We start from the raw sequence: 18,365 nt of genomic DNA on the forward strand, positions 1-18,365 counted from the left end.
GTGTGGGTTTGTAGATTAATTGGCTGCTGTAAATGTCACCTAATGTGTAGGATGCGAGAGTGGGATAACATTGAAATATGCGGGTCCGATGGTTGGCATGGACTCTGTTGAGGGGCCTGTTTTCACTCCATATCTCTAAGGATTGAGCATTATCAGAAAGAAACATTGTACCATGCCAATAAGGAAATAACGGGGCAGGAATCCAAAACTTAAAGAAAGAAAGCAAGATGGAGAAGGTAGATCTTTGGAGAGGGATTTGCAGAGATGTTAAGAGCGGTGATTGCAGAACTGAGGGCCTTGGTGGTGAAATTGCACGATCAACCTTGTTGAGAAGTTTCTGAGGTTTTTTGAGAGGTGAGATCACAGGAGTGCAAGGGTCTCAAAGAATTAGGCTGGAAGAAGAATACAGAGATAGGGCTGGGAGAGGCCATGAGGCCATTTGTAATAAAGAGTGAGAACTTCATGCCAAGATGTTGCCTAATGTACGGTAATACGTCAGCAAAGATAGGGTGACATGAGAGTGAGATCAAATGGTAGAATTTTGGTTGGATCAAGTTATACAGATAACAGAATGAGAGAGTCCAGCTGCATATGTTGGAATAGAGAGAACTAAATGGGTGCAGTTGGGGGAGCTGCTGTCTCACAGCGCCAGAGATTTGGGTGCTGTCTATGTAGAGTTTGCATGCTCTCCCACTGACTGCACACGTTTCCTGCGGATTCTCCGTTTTCCTCCCACATCTCAAAGACATGCAGGTTTGTGGGTTAATTGGCCCCTGTAAATCGCCCTTGGTATGTAGGGAGTGCATGCGTAAGTGGCGAGGTCGGTATGGCAGTCGATGGTGGCGCCGACCGATGGACGAGGACGGTCACGTGGAAGTGAGGAACTGACACAAGGGGGGGGGGGGGGGGGGGAGAGATTTTGTAACTTTGTAAGCGCCCTTCATGGGCAACTTTTGACATACCTTGGGTATGCAGGTATTCACTTCAAGTGGGATAACATAGAACTGATGTTATGATGTTAACGTGTGATCAATTGTTGGCATGGACTCAGTGGGTATAAGGTCTGTTTCAATGCCGTATCTTTCAATCAATTGATCAATAATTATGAAAAAGAATAAGTGTTTCAGCAACGGATGAACAGAAGTACCTTCAGGAATAGAATTTTCTTGGTAACATTTGCGACCAACATGTAATCCAGTTTACGAGATAGATCCTCCAGAAGAAACACGAGCTCTGCTGACCCCAGCTGCACAACCTCGGTGACCTGCAGGGCAAGAAAATCCTTAACACTGGAAGTCACCTTCGAGATAAAAAACACTGGAAAATCTCTGTAGGTCAGGCAGCATCTGTGGAAAGAGAAACCAAGTCCAAGACCATGGAAGGGTCCAGAAGTGTCAACTATTGCTCCTTCCAAAGATTCTTCTCGACCTGCTGAGTTTTTCCAGCATATTCTATTATATTTAATTTCAGATTTCCAGCACCATTTTAGATTTAGATTTTTCACATACAATTCAGGACGGGATCTGACTTTTAGGTGTAAAATCAAACTATTTGATTTCATGGTTTGATTTTTGATCAATCAAAAATCAACCCACATAGGAACATCTAGTTGCTACTGTACAACAATACTTATTTACAGTAAACCCTTGTTTTAACGCACCTCTATATAATGGATTTTGGTTGTATAGCATGCGGTCCTACCGACAGTTGCTGACGTCACCCCTGGCTCACAAGATGCACCAGCGAGCCCCTCGTCATCAGCTGCTGCACCGTCTGTTTGATGCAGCTGTTGCTGCGACTCACAGCGTAACCTAGTCGACAACGCTTTTTTCAGGCCGCTGCCACCGGCAGGATGTGCTCGGTCACTGTGGGGCTCCCTCCCCTCTGACCAGCTGCCGCTTCTTCCTGTCGGCGACTCCCTCATCCTTCTCTGGAGTCACCGACATACTCCACCTTGGAAGATATCGGTGACTGCAGGAGAACAGGAGGAAGGGGCGGTGGAGGAGTAAATTGTGAGCGGACAAAGCGACGGCCGACAAGAAGAAGCTGCAGCTGGTGAGAGGGGAGGAGCCCCACAGTGACTAGTGTCGGTGGCAGTGGCCTGAAGAAAGCGCTGCCAGCCAGGTGCTACAACGCGAGCCCCAACGACAGCCGCATCAAACAGACCACATGCGGCAGGTCTTGAAGAAGGCTCACTGGTGCAGACCAGCAGCATCGGCGTCTAGTTTTAAGGTGAAACAACACAAAGTGCTGGAGTAACTCAGCAGTGTTGAAGGGCCCTGACCCCAAACGTCACCTATCCATGTTCTCCATGAGATGCTGCCTGACCTGCTGAATTACAACAGCACTTTGTGTCCTTTTGTGTCTCTGACTCTGTTATAGCGGACAATCAGCAATAACGGACAACATTCTCCCCCCCCACCAATGATCCGTTATAAAAAGGGTTTACTGTATTCTGTTAAAGCGTTAGTGCTATGCTGCAAAGTTATGTATATCAATTGATTATTATAAATAAAGTGTTTTTGCTCTGCTAAAAGTATATTATTATCACAAGAAATTAAATAAGGTGGATACTTTTAAACTGTTTGATGAATTGGCAAGGTAGCTTTTCTGTTGTGTGCTATCCGTACACTGACCTTTGTATGTAGCTCAGAATCCAGCTGGGACTTGGTTACCAGACCCGATTGTAGTGCAAAAAAAACATTTATATCCAGCTCCCTAAAGTAAGCTCTATAATTGGCCAAGTTAACGAAAACCTTTCCTTCTTCGTTGTTCTCCTGCAGAATACAAAATGGAATGCCACTTAGGTATTCACAGGTATCATCAAGATCACTGTTCATTCACTGTTTGACATTGTTTGTAGTACAATCACCAAGCATTATCAAAAGCCTACAAAGCGTTGACTTGGCAATGGGGCGGTACAGTGGTGCAGCGGGTAGAGCTGCTTCCTCATAGCACCAAAGACTAGAGTTCGATCCTGACCTCGGGTGCTGCCGATGTGGAGTTTTTACACTCTCCCTGTTAGTCTTCCTTAACGAGTTATTGAAGGAAAATGAGAGGAACAAAGACAATGCATGCATGTTAACATGGGACCAGTGGAGTTTAGCCAAGTTTGCCTTCAGGTCTGAACACTTGTCCATCTTAACCATACCTTCCCTTGAGTATTCCCAGTTGGCATCTGACTTTCTTCTGAAGGCTCTTCAGTCTGGGAGCTGTCAGTGGAGGAGTTCTTGCTGCCTTCTGATTTCTGCTTTCTCTTGCCCTTCAGATCTTGAAGGAAAAATTGCAAATTAGAAACAAAACCTGAACATTTTTCAGATTCTGAATTTGATGGATCCTTCTAACAGTAAGTAAAATAAAAAAAGGTCCTCATCTCGTCTCTTACTCTGATGTAAATATTGATATCACCCTGCTGGTGCACTCGCCTACAGTTCACATTTGAATCAAGACAGCATAGGCCCGGCCATTCAACTGGGAAGGAGAAACTCAGAGCAAAGTCGTTTTCTCTCCACCAATATTTGCACATACATTTTATCCCACTGGAACTATCGAACAGTTGTAAGTATTAAGAACTCCGGATGATATTCCTCTTCCTAACATCATCTCAGCTGAGATCAGGGAGCCGTCCAAGAGATGACCCGGCGGCGGGTGACAAGGACGGGCCTGTGGTGGCTGCTGGAGGACGCACCGCCAAGAGAACAAAGAGGGACTATTGGGACTACAACGCGTTGTAATTATGTCGGTGCCCTATAAGTGGCAACTCTTTGCATACTTTGTGTATGGCACACAACAAAGAATTTCACCTACATGTCACAAGAAAGTAATAAAGTATCATTCTTTCACCACCCATTAGTGATTTATTTGGATCCTCAAAGTATACAGCTCAGATGGCTAAATTAGTTACGCAAAGGATGATTCCCCTTTATTGCCAATTAAGAATAGAAGCTGACTGCAAATGACCTCTGCTATCCATACATGCCTTTGTCATAAAAAGAGAGGGGAAAGAACAGATGGTTTTAATTGAAAATACCGTGGTACAAGGATACCGGGGCCAGATCACCAATCATACCTTTGGCCACTGATGGGAGTTGACCTTAAGAAAAATAAGGGCCAAAAAAAGGGTCCCGATTTAAAAGGTCACCCGTCCATTCCCTCCAGGCTACTTGACCCGCAGGTATTTGTGTTTTGCTCAGAATTCCAGCATCTGCAGTTCCTTGTGTCTCCAAGTAAAGGAGGTTACTTAGCTCATTATATATGTGTAGACTTTAGAACAATTTTCATCGCCTATTCCAAAATTACCAAAGGGTTTACGTTTTGGAACATCAATCACCTTTATTTCTTTTCTTCGCTACAGCTGCAGGAGCAATGGTTGGAGGGACCTCTGTGATCTCCGAATCAAAGTTTGCCAGTGGAGGAACATATCCAGGAGTTGCTGAAATATTAAAAGTGTAAGTTGGAAGGTTGTAAGTGAACACAATAGACAGCAAAATATAACTACTAAAATTAAATACAGAATATATATATGGAACAAGCTGCCATTGAAAGTGGCTGTGGCATGTACAATAACATTTAAAAAGACATTTGGATACAAATAAGAAAAGTTTGGAGAGATACAAGACAAACCGACAAGTTTAGTTTAGAGATACAGCGTGGAAACAGCTCCTTCGGCCCACTGAGTTCGTGCTGACCAGCGATCACCCCATTCACTAATACTATCCTACACACACTAGGGACAATTTACAATTTTACCGAAGCCATTTAATCCACCTGTGCATCTTTGGAATGTGGGAGGAGGAAACCGGAGCACCCGGAGAAAACCCACAACGGTCACAGGGAGAACGTACAAATTCCGTACAGACAGACACGATTGAACCCAGGTCTTTGGCACTGTATGGCAGCAACTGTAATGCTGCAACACCGTGCCACCCCACTAATGGGACTAGCTTAGATGGACATCAGACGGACATAGGAATGGGGCAAATGGGACCAGCTTAGATGAACATCATGAGTTGGGCCAAAGAGACCAGTTCCCATATCTCATCAGCTGGATTTCCCACTCTTCACCTCCTCCAAATTGGAAAACATATTTGAATGTGCTCAAGATGTTGTTCGGTCAGTCGGTCAATTGAAAGATACAGCATGGAACCAGGCCGACCATCGATCGCCCATTCGCACTGGTTCTATCTAATCTTATTTTTGCATTCACTCCCTACACATTAGGGACAATTTACAGAGGCCAATTAACCTACAACTCCGCACGTCTCCGAGATGTGGGAGTAAACCTGAAGGTAATTCATACGGTCACGGAGAGAACTTGCAAACTCCTAAACACGAGTTCAGGATTGAACCGGGGTCTCTGGTGCTGTGTTTTTTGTTGTGGGATTATTTCGACAGCTAAGCCTCCAGGACAATGGGAGCCACACAACCATAAAAGTCAAGTGCGACAGGGGACCAGCACAAATTTTATATTAATGTAAAGACCATCTCAACTATAATTTAGGCCATGATCTTCACTTTCACCTTACAAATGCTGCTACAGACAGCAATCAGAGAACTTATACAAAATCCCCATACAAAATGTAGCCGTGGCAATACATGTCACAAAATGGCCAAGCAGTAAACCCAATGAAAGCATAAGCCAAAGCAAACCTGTTATACACTTCTCAAGCAGTCCCTGTAGCTGAGTGATGTTTTGTAATCGGAGGAGTACCTTTCCCTTCATCTCAATGTCCTGCAGTTTACAGAATCCGTTCACTACCTGGAAAACAGATAAAATGAAACACTTCTGACAACTCCACAGAGAATATACTCATTAACTAGACTGGAAAAGACTTGTCTATTTTGATTTGTAATTCAATTAGTGAGGTTAGCAATTACACAGTGAGTCTTCAGAACACTGAAGCAACTGGCCATTCTGTTGTAGACTTGTACCAGATCAGCTTGCAGGTAATATTACCTCTCTAAACCAATTGATGGCATGAAACAGCAAAGAACAAAGCAGCTCCCGTTCTGGTTTGGACAGTGACTCCACCTTCTCCACAAGCTCCAAGTTGGTCAGGTGAAGTGGACAACCTGCAAGGAGACAATTAGTTCAGTAAATCCAAATGCCCCAACAATCAAGAATTTTACATTGATCTGTGTTTTTTTTTGCCTTATGTGCTTATATTAAGACACACAGGATCATAAAGTAAGGTTCACTTAGTAATAAAAAGGAAGTGCAGACACAAATTGCTGGAGTAACTCAGAGGGACAGGCAGCATCTCTGGAGAGAAGGAATGGTGATGTTTTGGGTCGAGACCCTTCTTCAGACTGATTGTAGGGGGGGGGGGGGGGGGGGGAAATGGAAGCAAGAATTACACTATCCCTAGCCAACAATCAGTCTCAGGGAACTTCCCTGCATGTGGTTATTTGTTGCCAGCCCCGATTCGTCAGGTTCAATTAGCATTGTACTACAATATTTTAAAACTATATACTATATTTATTTTACCTCTTAACATGTTATAATTTGTATCAGTGTGGAAATAATTCATGATCTTCATTTTGTGACTCTTCATTGATAATATGCATTGCTCTATATTACGACATAGGTTGTGTAACTGCATAGCAATTTGCTACAAAGTACATCACGTGACAGATTATGGAAGAGTGACAATCATTTCCCTGAACTTGTAATCAAGAAGTCTACACTAACAATCTATAGATTCAGCTACCAAGCTCAGCTCACAAGTTTCCCCTAACAAACACATGGGGCACTGAGGCTAATATTATTTTACCGACCAGTGAAGCAATAAACCCACACAAAATGTTCATTTATTTGACAAAAAACTCTGCCACAATCTTATTATATTGTCTGTTAGACCAGCTTACTGTACATGACCAGTAGGGAGCAGCTACGAGTGTTCATTTTTGACCCTGAACTCAGTCACAAGGCATCAGGTTAAAAACAGGTAAGGAAACCTTTGACTGATTACCACATATTACCTTATCTTGGTTAATGGATCAGCATTCACCCACATTGAATGCAACTTTAAAAAAGCACCGTGGCACAAAGTGGCTGAAATCTGTTATATCTGAATAATATTCTGAATATTAATTTCTGAATATCTGTCACCAAGGGCAGGATCAATTAGCTCTAGAAACATTGACCGTGTTGAAAACAAAGCTGAATTATTTATTAGAATATCAAAACTCATCCCAGTTACGGTGATTTTTAAAAACAGGATGCCTAAATTGTTCTAACTAATCACAAGGGTCTTGACATGAAGCATCGCCTACCCATTCTCTCTATTGATGTTGCCTGACCCGCCTCGTTACTCACAGCAGATGGACACCAAGTGTTGGAGTAACTTAGCGGGTCAGGCAGCATCTCTGGAGAAAAAGGATGGGTGACGTTTTGGGTCGGAACCCTTCTTCAGACTGCTTATGATTAAAAAGACTGGCGGTGACTAAAAATAATCAGAAGCAATGGCATTGAATCACCAGAGTTACAATAGTGGGATCTCTGAGCGTTAATGGACGTTATATACCAGGCAATCCCTTTCCATTCTTCAAGAACAACTCTGATCACTCAAGTTGACCAACATGACAAACATTGAAGACCCCGGGCCATCTTGTGCTTCTTCCAGATCAAGGGCAAGTCTTAAAAGACTGGGTATTTAATAATTTATAGGAACAGAATTAGGCCATTCGCCCCGGTCAACTCTGCCATTCAACCAAAGCTGGTCTATCTTTCCCTCTTGGCCCCATTCTCCTGCCATCTCCCCATAACTCCTGACACTCTAATCAAGAATATGTCAATCTCCGCCTTAAAAACATGCATTGACGGCCTCCACAGCCGTCTGTGGCAATGAATTTCACCGATTCACCACCCTCTGACTAAATAAATTCCTCATCTCCTTTTGGTGGGAAACAGCCATACCTTGAGACAAGCTGTTCCAGTACACTTACGGAACCAATATATACATATATATATATTTATATATATATCCAAAATGAGGGATTGCACTCTCTGACCGTGTGTTCAACAGATTCAAATGCCCGTGACATTAGTTGGAGTCACCATCACAGCACTTGCTTACACCAAGGCTCATTTTCGATTGAAAAACTCTCCATATTGTGTAACGCTGTTGTGCAAAATCAAGTAAATTCAAAGCAGTACAGAACGGCAATCACAAGGTTTTATGTTGCTGCAGAATGACTGTTTCCATTAAATGTCCAAGACCAAAGCTCAGCACATCCTTGTTCCACCATTACCAACAAGCTGTTGACCAACATTCACACCTCACACCTTTTGCTCTAAACTCCAGCCTTTGTTCCGACTATCTGCCCGTCAAACCACCCCTCTCAACCCGTGTCCAACTATTACCTGCCAGGCCCTAAAGCTCAGGCCCTGGAGTCCTGGCAACATCTTTGTAAACCTTCTCTGCACCCTTTCCAGCTTGACAACATCTTTCCTTCAACATGGTATCCAAAACTGAACACAATACTGCAACTTGACCTCCCAACTTCAGCACTCAATATTCTGACTGCTAAAGGCCAATGAGCCAAAAGGCTTTTTGACAACCCTATCGACCTGCAATGACACTTTCAAGAAACTATTTACTTGCACCCCTAGATCCCTCTGTCCTCTATCCAGGAGAAACCAGAAAGAAACACAAATTCAGAAATAAACCTCTTATATAGTGGTTAGAACATGAAACTCGTCGCCACAAGGTGTAGCTGAGGCAAGTAAAACAGTATTATTGGTGTAGATCAGTTCATCAGGAATAGTGAGGATGATATGATCATGTTGTTGTATAAACACAATTGGTGCAAAAACATAATTGGTGTATTCAAGGAAGGAAATGTGTCTATACCACCGGCGCTATGGTGTTCCTTCCTCGGAAGTCCAAGAAAATTCGGTGTGTCTAAATGACTCTTACCAATTTCCACAGATGCACCATAGAAAATATCTTATTCAGGTGCATTACAGCTTTGTAATGGCAACTGCTTTGCTCAGAAATGCTGCCTTATCTGTTGAGTGTTTCTACCACTTCCTGTTTTATTTCAGATTTCCACCATCTGCAGTGCTTACCTCTTGTTGCTAATTACAGTTGTTTCCTTCTACCTACTTTAAGATCACTGAGGTGAGTTGTGTCATCTCGGAGATCAGCTAACTTTATGTGGGGGTGTGTTTTGTATTACGTCTTGGGCTCCGTTTTGCACAATGTACTCTGTTCTTTCATGATGCAGCTGTCGAAAACAGTCTTACCCCCAAAACAGTTAAATTTAGTAGACTTGGTGTTGGGTTCCGATTAATATGCCGAATTGTTTCAGCAGTTTCCATCGAATAAATAGGTGTGAAACAGCTGTTATAAATAGAAATGGCCAAACAAAAGCAGCTTGACAACAAAGTTTACATCACAACAGCCTGCAGGTTTTCTGACATGGGAACTTCCTTTATGAATTCAATGGGAACCTGGCTTATAATTTCCATCCAGAACTAACTGCACAATTATTTTGTTGCATTGACTTTAGATTTGAGAGATACAGCTTGGAAACAGGCTCTTTGGCCCACCGTTTGCACACAGACCAGTCATCACCCCGTACACTAACACTATCCCATACACTGGGGACAATTTACAATTTTTTTTTTAACTGAAGCCAATTAACCCAGCAACCTGTACGTCGTTGGCATTTGGGAGGAAACTGGAGCACCCAGAGAAAACCCACGTGGTCACAGGGAGAACTAATTCAATTTACAAATTCGCAAACACCACCATTATGGGCTCGATATGATGAGACGGAGTACTGGAAGGAGATTGAGAACCTCGTGTCCTGGTGTTGAAACAACAATCTTGCTCTCAATGTCAGCAAGACGAAGGAGATAGTGATCGACTTCAGGAAGCAAATCAGTACACATACCCATTGACAACGGTGCCAAAGTAGAGAAGTTAGAGTCCACTGACGCTGTCAGAGTTGACTTATTTAAAGCAGATTTTGGATTGAACAAAAATTTCCATATTACTCCTCACGAGAATTGGCGAGTAGATTCTCTACGGGCCTATCAATATTGGGATGATGAGAACAATGCAGAAACTTTGATTAAAATGACAACGAATGCTCTCATGAAGAATCAAAGCAAAATATTAATTCACTGTATGTGGAAATGTATTACTCCTCCTCTAATATGCTGTGAGAACATGGTGAGCTGTAGAGATAGCTTCTGTGGTAAAGATTCTTTGCCAGTGGAATTAGAACAGCATTTGAAGTGCATTTTTCCACCGCAGTTAGTGTACAAATTGTGTTTGGAAACCCGATCATATGTGCCAATTGCCATTCCATTCCCAGCGTTAGAATTGCAGGTTTGAGAAGTGCAGTTGAGGTCTAGGCATGTTGCAGCAGTGTATCATGCATATGCACCTGCTAGGGAGTAAATGTTTAAAGTGGTTAATAGGGTGCTCATCAAACTAACTGCATTGCCCTGGATGGTGTTGAACTTCATGAGTGTAGCTGAAGCTCTTGACTTCTACCTTGTATCAAGTTATCTGAAGATTAGCTTTATCGAGTGCAAGGACTACAGAAGAGGCTTGAGACGGATCATCCATTTGGCATTTGCAGCGGGAGATTGTTGCATTGTCCTTTGCATTTGTTCTGAGCTCCATCATTATTCAAGATGCAGCTGTTCAAGGGATATCTCACTGGTGGTTGATCTGTTGTCCACCACAATGTACGAGTGGTCTTGGTAGCCTTGTGGAGGTTAGATATAATAGAATCAAACTTAGGAGCAGGTGTGAGCCTCTTGGTCTCTCAAGCCTGCTCTGCCATTTGCAGGTTTGCCATTTACTCGTAGCACAACCTGTCCAAGCCTGGAACTACTTTCTCAGAATTACTTCCAATTCTTTAACATTCTTTGCTATACAAAGACAATGCTCTGTATTGTCTTGGGTGAGATTGTTATGGCGAGTTCTCACGGTGCGACCTGAAGCAAGATGTCACCCGAGTGAAGTGGTCGTGGTCCAGCACGAGTTCCGCACGATAAAGTGTTCCCACGATAAAGAGTTCCCACGGTACTCGGCAATTCTGTCATTTGTGCGACTGACTTGTCCGTCTCCCGATCTTTCCCGTTAATCGTGAATGAACATCGTGGACTGTAGTGTAGTTAATCACGTGGCACAAATGATGTCACTTTTTTTTCACACGCTATATAAATATCCTCCGTTCGTAGAATTGTCTCATTTGCAGACATGCCTATACAAAGTTGGTTCGAGTACAGGCTGGTTGTTATTTTCATTGACGTGCTGTATGCATTAGCGCAACATGTGCATCGAAAACGCTTGCGTGAAGGCAGAAGGGTGAGATTAATTAAAAAGATAATTAAGAGGAAGTCTCACTGGGTTAAGCCCATGTTTCAACGGAGACCTCAATTAGGACAATATGAGCAACTGCTTAATGTGCTGTGCGAAGAGGATAAAAGTGCATTCAAAAACTTTGTCAGAATTTCACCCGAGCTCTTTAATGAGTTAAAGAATAATTTGGGACCTCATGCATAATTTATTTTATGGCTCTAAAAGAGACATGATTCCCACTTCAAACGAAGAGGGTGTAAAAGCTGTCTGCCACTACTTTTACATTGCAGCTGCAGGGAACAGACAGACTTATAAGATAAATTAAAGGTGACTGCAAAAACAGCACTTTTACATCTGTAGCATTGTATGTTTTAAAATCATGGATAACATTAAATTGTTCTCCTGTACATAAACTAATATATTGTTATAGTTACTCACATGAGCACCGGGGATACTCAGCAGCCTTCGTCTCCAGCAGGTTGCGCTTTCTCTCCCTATTTCTATAATCCTCTCTGGATTTGTCATAGAGAATCTCATTGAATTGGTACCACTCCACCAGTTCACCCTCTTGTTCCCTGTTGAAGTTATATGGCTTTACCTTCTGCCATCTAACCTTTATGTTCTCGTCTGCTGAGAATATTGTGGAGGCAACAGCTACTGGGGAGGCAATCTCAAATCCACCTTGATCACCCTCTCCCTGCTCCAAGGAGCCCACAGGCAGTGGTATCTCTGGCATCTCCTCTTGCCTCTCCACCTGTCTCTCTTGCTGAGTTTCCTCCTCATTTACCTGCATGGCTAAAAACTTTCCGACTTTCTTTGACCCCTTTCTTTGCGATTTTCTGAGAGGCATCTCTGCAAGTCTTACTGTGAAAAAGATTCTCAAACAATGACAATTAGGTGGGACGTCCTCGATGGACACATGGTCCATTGGCGATATTGAGACCACCTCTTTTACTCACCTTATGTCCCTTCTGTCCAGCTTCCGGGTTTACCGTTCGCAGGAGTTCCCACGGTATTCGCAAGTGTCATTATGGATATCGCACGGATATCGCACTGGCATCTGCGTCCATACAATGTTGCAACGCTGCTCAAGACACTCTTGGAGAAATTCAAAAATGTTTGAATTTTCTCCCGACCTTACCAAGTCACACGACTACCTGCCGTTAGCGCCACGGAGGTCCTCGGTGGTCCACGAATGCCGTACTGCTATCGCAGAAGGTTCCCACGATGTTAAATCTTGTTAGGTCTTGCTTCAGGTCGCACAATGAGAAAGCCCTTTTAGTCTCACCCAATGAATTAAAATTCAAAATAGATAAGCCAATTCAAGATTTATCAGGGATATATACAAAAGAGCTGGATAACTCAGCGGATCAGGCAGCATCTCTGGAGAAAAAGGATAGGTGGCATTTCAGATCTGGACCCTTCTTCTCGAAATGTCACTCATCCTTTTTCTCCGGAGATGCTGTCTGATCCGCTGAGTTACTCCAGCACTGTGTCCATCTTTGGTATAAACCAGCATCTGCACTTGTTTGTTTCTTTATTTTATTCCGGTGTAGATAATTTAATGAAGTAAAATGCGCTGAAGTAACTCGGTGGGTCAAACAACATTTCTAGAGAATATGGATAGTTGACGTTTCGGGTTTGGCCCTTTCTTCTCGCTGATTGTGGGGGGTGGGGAGAGAGAAGAAAGCTGGAATAGTGGAGAGGCAGGACAAAGTAGGGAGAGTTTGAGAAGGCTAGGACTATACCTTGGAGCACAGGAGGATGAGGGGCAATCGTATGAAGGCACACAATATCATGAGAGGAATAGATCGGGTAAACAAAGTCTCTTGCCCAGAGTTGAGGAATCAAGAATCAGGGGACCTCCTTAAAGTGAGGTGCGAAATATTTAATAGGAATCTGAGGGGGAACTTTTTTTTTTTTTAATATTCAAAAGCAGCTAACTTTACTGTGCCATTTTACTGTTGTGTGGTGTCTTTTTTAAATTGCTGTTTTTTTCCTCCCACAAATATGTCATATGTGAATATGTGATTCTGTTCCATTCTGTTTTGTAGTTTTTTGAGGTTTTTTTTTTGTTGCACAATCTGCAAGCATCGCCAATTTTCATTTCACTGCACATCTCGTATGTGTATGTGACGAATAAACTTGACTTGACTTGGTGGGTGTATTGAACAAGTTGCCTGAGGAGGTAGTTGAGGCAGGCACTATTGCGATGTTTAAGAAACATTTCGGCAGGCACTTGGAGAGAATAGGTTCAAAGGGATATGGGCCAAACCCTGGCAGGTGAGATGAAGATGGAACATGTTGGTCATTGTGGGTAAGTTGGGCCGAAGGGTCTGTTTCCACGCTGTATGACTCCAATAGTGACTAACATACAGTACATTTATGATCTCCAATGCTCAGTCAACTCTGCTATCAAAAAATATTTTAAAAATCTGCAAAAGTACAGAAAATTAAGTCAATCAAATTAAACTTTTAAAATACAATTTTATATTGACAAATAATGGATTACGGCTCATGCCAAGCAGTACAAATTGAATCAGTATTATCAAGTTGCAGTAATTAATTTCCCCACTAGAGAGCTACCTGTATCACAATGAGGTTCCATCAAGCTTCACCAGAAACAAATATTTTTAAACTGGTGAGAAGATTAGGTTAGGCCACATCTGGAGTATTGCCTGCAGTTCTGGTCGCCCCATTACAGGAAACATGTGCAAGCTTTCAAGAGAGTGCAGAGGATGTCCCACTTTCCCAAGTTATTCACGAATTCTCCTGAGTTATTCAAAAATTCTCCCCAGTTTTCAAACTCGCAGAATGTTCGTCACGAGTCTGTAGGAGGCCGTGGGAGTCCGTGGATATATCGTAGCGGCTCGTTATGTCAGCCGTACGTACTCAGGGCATCAGGTGAGTCGGGACGTTTTTTCAGCATGAGGAAAAATGTCCACAAGTAAACAAATAGCCCCGAGTACCTACGGCTAGCATAACGAGCCGCTACGATATATCCACGGAATCCTACGGCCTCCTACGGACTCGTTACGAACATTCTGCGAGTTTGAAAACTCGGGAGAATTCGGGAATAACTCGGGAAAGTGGGACAGGCCCTTTACCAGAACGCTGCCTGGATTAGAGGGTTTCAGCAACGGATTGAGGTTGTATAGATTTGGATTGTTTTCTCTGTAAAGTCAGAGGTAGAGGGGAGACTTGTTGGAAGTATATAAAATTATGAGAGGCATAGATAGGGTAGACGGAACCTTTTTCCCCAGGGTGGATATGTCCAAACACTGGAAGGCAAAGCTATAAGGTGAGAGGGAGAAAGTTTAATGGAAATGTGTGGGGCAAGTTTTTTTTTCACACAGAAAGTGATGGTGGCCTAGAATGCATTGCCAGGGGTGGGTGGTGGAGGCCGATACAACAGTGACATTTAAGATGCTTTAGGGTACGCACATTGAAGTACAGGGAATAGAAGGCTGTGGATCATGTGCAGGCATATGAGATCAGTTCAGCTGGGCATCATGTTCGGCACAAACATTGTGCCGAAGGGCCTGTTCCTGTGCTGTTCTGTTCTACGTTCTACAAACAACGTTGAAACGGTACTCAGGCATTTGCTCTAAATGGGCAGTGGGGTTTCCCAACACAACTTTTAATTTACTTTTTTTTTTAATGTTAAACACTATTATTATTATTATTATTATTATTATTATTATTATTATTATTATTATTATAAACTTCCCAGTGCACCCAGTAAGTGGAAAGCGAATATGTGTTGGAAGGAACCGCAGATGGTAGTTTATACCAAAGATAGACACAAAATACTGGAGTAACTCAGTGGGTCAGCCAGCATCTTTGGAGAAAAGAAATTGGTGATGTTTTGGATCAGAACCCTTCTTCGGACTGTAAAATAGAAACGGCCAGAACAAGACAAGAATGCAGTTGCTACTTGAAATTAGAGAAACTAATGTTCAAACCACTGGGAAAGGGAGCGTGGACACCAGGGTCCCGGCAAGTGAATAGGGAGCATGGGAACCATAACCTGGTGAGCCAGATGCCAAATGATTGAGATTTCCAAATAGTTAGATACTAGATTTTCATTTTTACTGTACATTTAAATATACTTACAGTTAGTTACAATTTGCTTTCATATATACTGAAGCAGATTCATTACAATATTAGTGGAAGTATTACCTGTCTAGAAAATCACCTGCTTCTTGGGAAACAAACTTCAGCTGAAGTCAAAGGCTAATTATCTTCTCAAAAATCACCCTTTCCTTCTCAAACTCAACAGTGTTAAGCACCTCAGTACCCACCTAACAGGGCGTCAATCTCCTCCAAATTTCCATCGTGTTGCACCTCTTCGCATAGTCGCAGCAGACGGAAAAAGGAAGCAAGACTCACGGGAGAAACGCATCTAAAACGTAACAAATAAATACCGTTTTGACCTTTGCTTTCTTTAAAACATAAAACAAGTCACATCTATGCTGTTCACTGTTTTACAAGAGCTAACTGCTGGTTCTTACTTCTTGGCCCCCTGTTTGCTGCGTTTTCCATCAATGCTTGCGTTAGTCAAACTGTTGGACAGCAGCGGCAGTAGGTTGATAACAATCCCACCTTCACTCTCTTCTTCATCCAGATTAAACATGCACTTCAGTGGCAGCAGATATTTACTGAAAGAATCAAAATATGTATTAAGTGCAGCATCTGGACAGCACATTGAGTATTAAAGGGACCCAGGGTGGGGGAGTGACCAAGAGAACAAAGAGGGACCATTGGGACTACACAAAACTATAACTTTGTCGGCGCTATATACGTGGCGACTCTTTGCATACCTTGTGTGCAAAACAAAGAATTTCACTGTGACATGTCACATATGATAATAAAGTATCTGTCATTCATTCAAATAACTTTCCCATATTCCGATCAAACCCTGATAAAACTGTCTGAGGAAACCCCTACAAAGCTAATTTGGGTAGTTTTAATCTTTCTAATGGAAAGGCCCATGATCCAAAGGTGACAATTATTCAACATGGTGCAACGAAGCCACTTGGCATGGGTGCAGTAAGTGAAAAAATGCCATGCCTAACCCATCCTCTCAAGTGTACAAGGACTGAAATGTAGATCACCACTCTGTGAGATTTACGATCATTTAATGGCCATGTTCATCATTATCACCTTCCCCAACCCAATAACCACAAATACACAAACATACAGTGGCTTGCAAAAGTATTCATACCCCTTGAACTTTTCCACATTTTGTCACGTTACAACCACAAACGTAAATGTATTTTATTGGGATTTTATGTGATAGACCAACACAAAGTGGCGCATAATTGTCTTTCCTCCAATACTATTTTTCTTCCTTGATCCAATATATAGTTTATGCATGATGATTGAGATGTTAAAGGCATTGTTGACATCCAAAGATATATTTAGCAAATTATTTTATGTGATGATAGTGGTGATGTGGTTTATTTTCCATGCTTTTTATCTAACCAGGCCAGGATTCCAACCACCCATAACTTATGTTAATTTAATAATTTGCTCTTGCAAAATGCTGCCATTCACAAATTGACTTTTATCTTGAGTAATGGTTTTGTTTGTGGATTAGCAGTTTGAATATTTTAGAGATGCTTTTAGATAGGCTTCTGTATAATACCAATTTGGTACTTATGTAAAATCTGAAAAATTGTTCTGGGCACTGAATATGCATTTCCATTATTCCCAGGTAATCTCATATCGTGAATAAATGGTGCGCAAACAGAGAGAATGTAACTATCATGATACAGTGCCCTCCATAATGTTAAGGACAAAGACCCATCATTTATTTATTTGCTTCTGTACTACACAATTTGAGATTTATAATAGAAAATAATCACATGTGGTTAAAGTGCACATTGTCAGATTTTAATAAAGGCCATTTTTACACATTTTGGTTTCACCATGTAGAAATTACAGCAGTGTTTATACATAGTCCCCCCCCCCCCCATTACAGGACACCATAATGTTTGGGATACAGCAATGTCATGTAAATGACAGTAGTCGTGTTTAGTATTTTGTTACATATCCTTTGCATGCAATGACTGCTTGAAGTCTGTGATTCGTGGATATCACCAGTTGCTGGGTGTCTTCTCTGGTGATGCTCTGCCAGGCATGTATTACAGCCATCTTTAGCTTATGCTTGTTTTGGGGGCTAGTTCCCTTCAGTTTTCTCTTCAGCATGTAAAAGGCATGCTCAATCTGGTTCAGATCGGGTGAGTGACTTGGCCACTCAAGAATTGACCATTTTTTAGCTTTGAAAAACTCCTTTGTTGCTTTAGCAGTATGTTTGGGATCATTGTTTTGCTGTAGAATGAACCGCCGGCCAATGTTTAAGACATCTGTTTGAACTTGAGCAGATGGGATGCGTCTATACACTTCAAAATTCATTATGCTACTACAATGCGCAGTTGTATCATCAATGAAGATAAGTGAGCCAGTACCTTCAGCAGCCATGCATGCCCAGGCCATAACAACCCCACCACTGTGTTTCACAGATGCGGTGGTGTGCTTTGGATCTTGGGCAGTTCCTTCTCTTCTCCATGCTTTGCTCTTGCCAACACTCTGATATAAGTTAATCTTTGTCTAATACAAGTTAATCTTCGTTAATAATCATCTGTCCACAAGACCTTTTTCCAGAACTGTGGTTGCTCTTTTAAGTACATCTTGGCAAACTGTAACCTGGCCATTCTATTTTTGCAGCAAACCAGTGGCTTGCATCTTGCAGTGTAGCCTCTGTATTTCTGTTCATGAAGTCTTCTGCGGACAGTGCTCATTGATAAATCCACACCTGAAGATTGTTTCTGATCTGTTGGACAAGTGTTTGGGGGTTTTTCTTTATTATAGAGAGAATTCTGTCATCAGCTGTGGAGGCCTTCCTTGGCCTGCCAGTCCCTTTGCGATTAGCAAGCTCACCAGGGCTCTCTTTCTTCTTAATGATATTCCAAACAGTTGATTTTGGTAAGCCTAAGGTTTGGCAGATGTCTCTAACAGTTTTATTCTTGTTTC

The 18,365-nt window shown here is 42.2% G+C and overlaps 1 protein-coding gene across 3 annotated transcripts in view; it reads right to left on the bottom strand.

The window, feature by feature from the left end:
* The window catches only part of fancd2 (FA complementation group D2), a 93,130-nt gene that overhangs the window by 33,500 nt on the left and 41,265 nt on the right, over positions 1 to 18,365 (bottom strand). For 2 of the 3 annotated variants that reach the window (XR_004414673.1, XM_033037041.1), the window contains exons 22-29: positions 15,842 to 15,988; positions 15,632 to 15,732; positions 5,957 to 6,072; positions 5,650 to 5,758; positions 4,331 to 4,432; positions 3,146 to 3,270; positions 2,637 to 2,777; positions 1,148 to 1,264 (exon numbers count right to left, since the gene is read on the bottom strand). Coding sequence is in view for 2 of the 3 variants with exons in the window: in XM_033037041.1 (XP_032892932.1) it covers positions 1,148 to 1,264; positions 2,637 to 2,777; positions 3,146 to 3,270; positions 4,331 to 4,432; positions 5,650 to 5,758; positions 5,957 to 6,072; positions 15,632 to 15,732; positions 15,842 to 15,988 (958 nt within the window). In the remaining variant the exon portion in view is untranslated. The remainder of the gene's footprint in view (positions 1 to 1,147; positions 1,265 to 2,636; positions 2,778 to 3,145; positions 3,271 to 4,330; positions 4,433 to 5,649; positions 5,759 to 5,956; positions 6,073 to 15,631; positions 15,733 to 15,841; positions 15,989 to 18,365) is intronic. The other variant, XM_033037042.1, reaches the window with a different exon arrangement.

Source organism: Amblyraja radiata, chromosome 18 (genome assembly GCF_010909765.2).
Source record: "Amblyraja radiata isolate CabotCenter1 chromosome 18, sAmbRad1.1.pri, whole genome shotgun sequence".
NCBI classification, from domain to species: Eukaryota; Metazoa; Chordata; class Chondrichthyes; order Rajiformes; family Rajidae; genus Amblyraja; species Amblyraja radiata.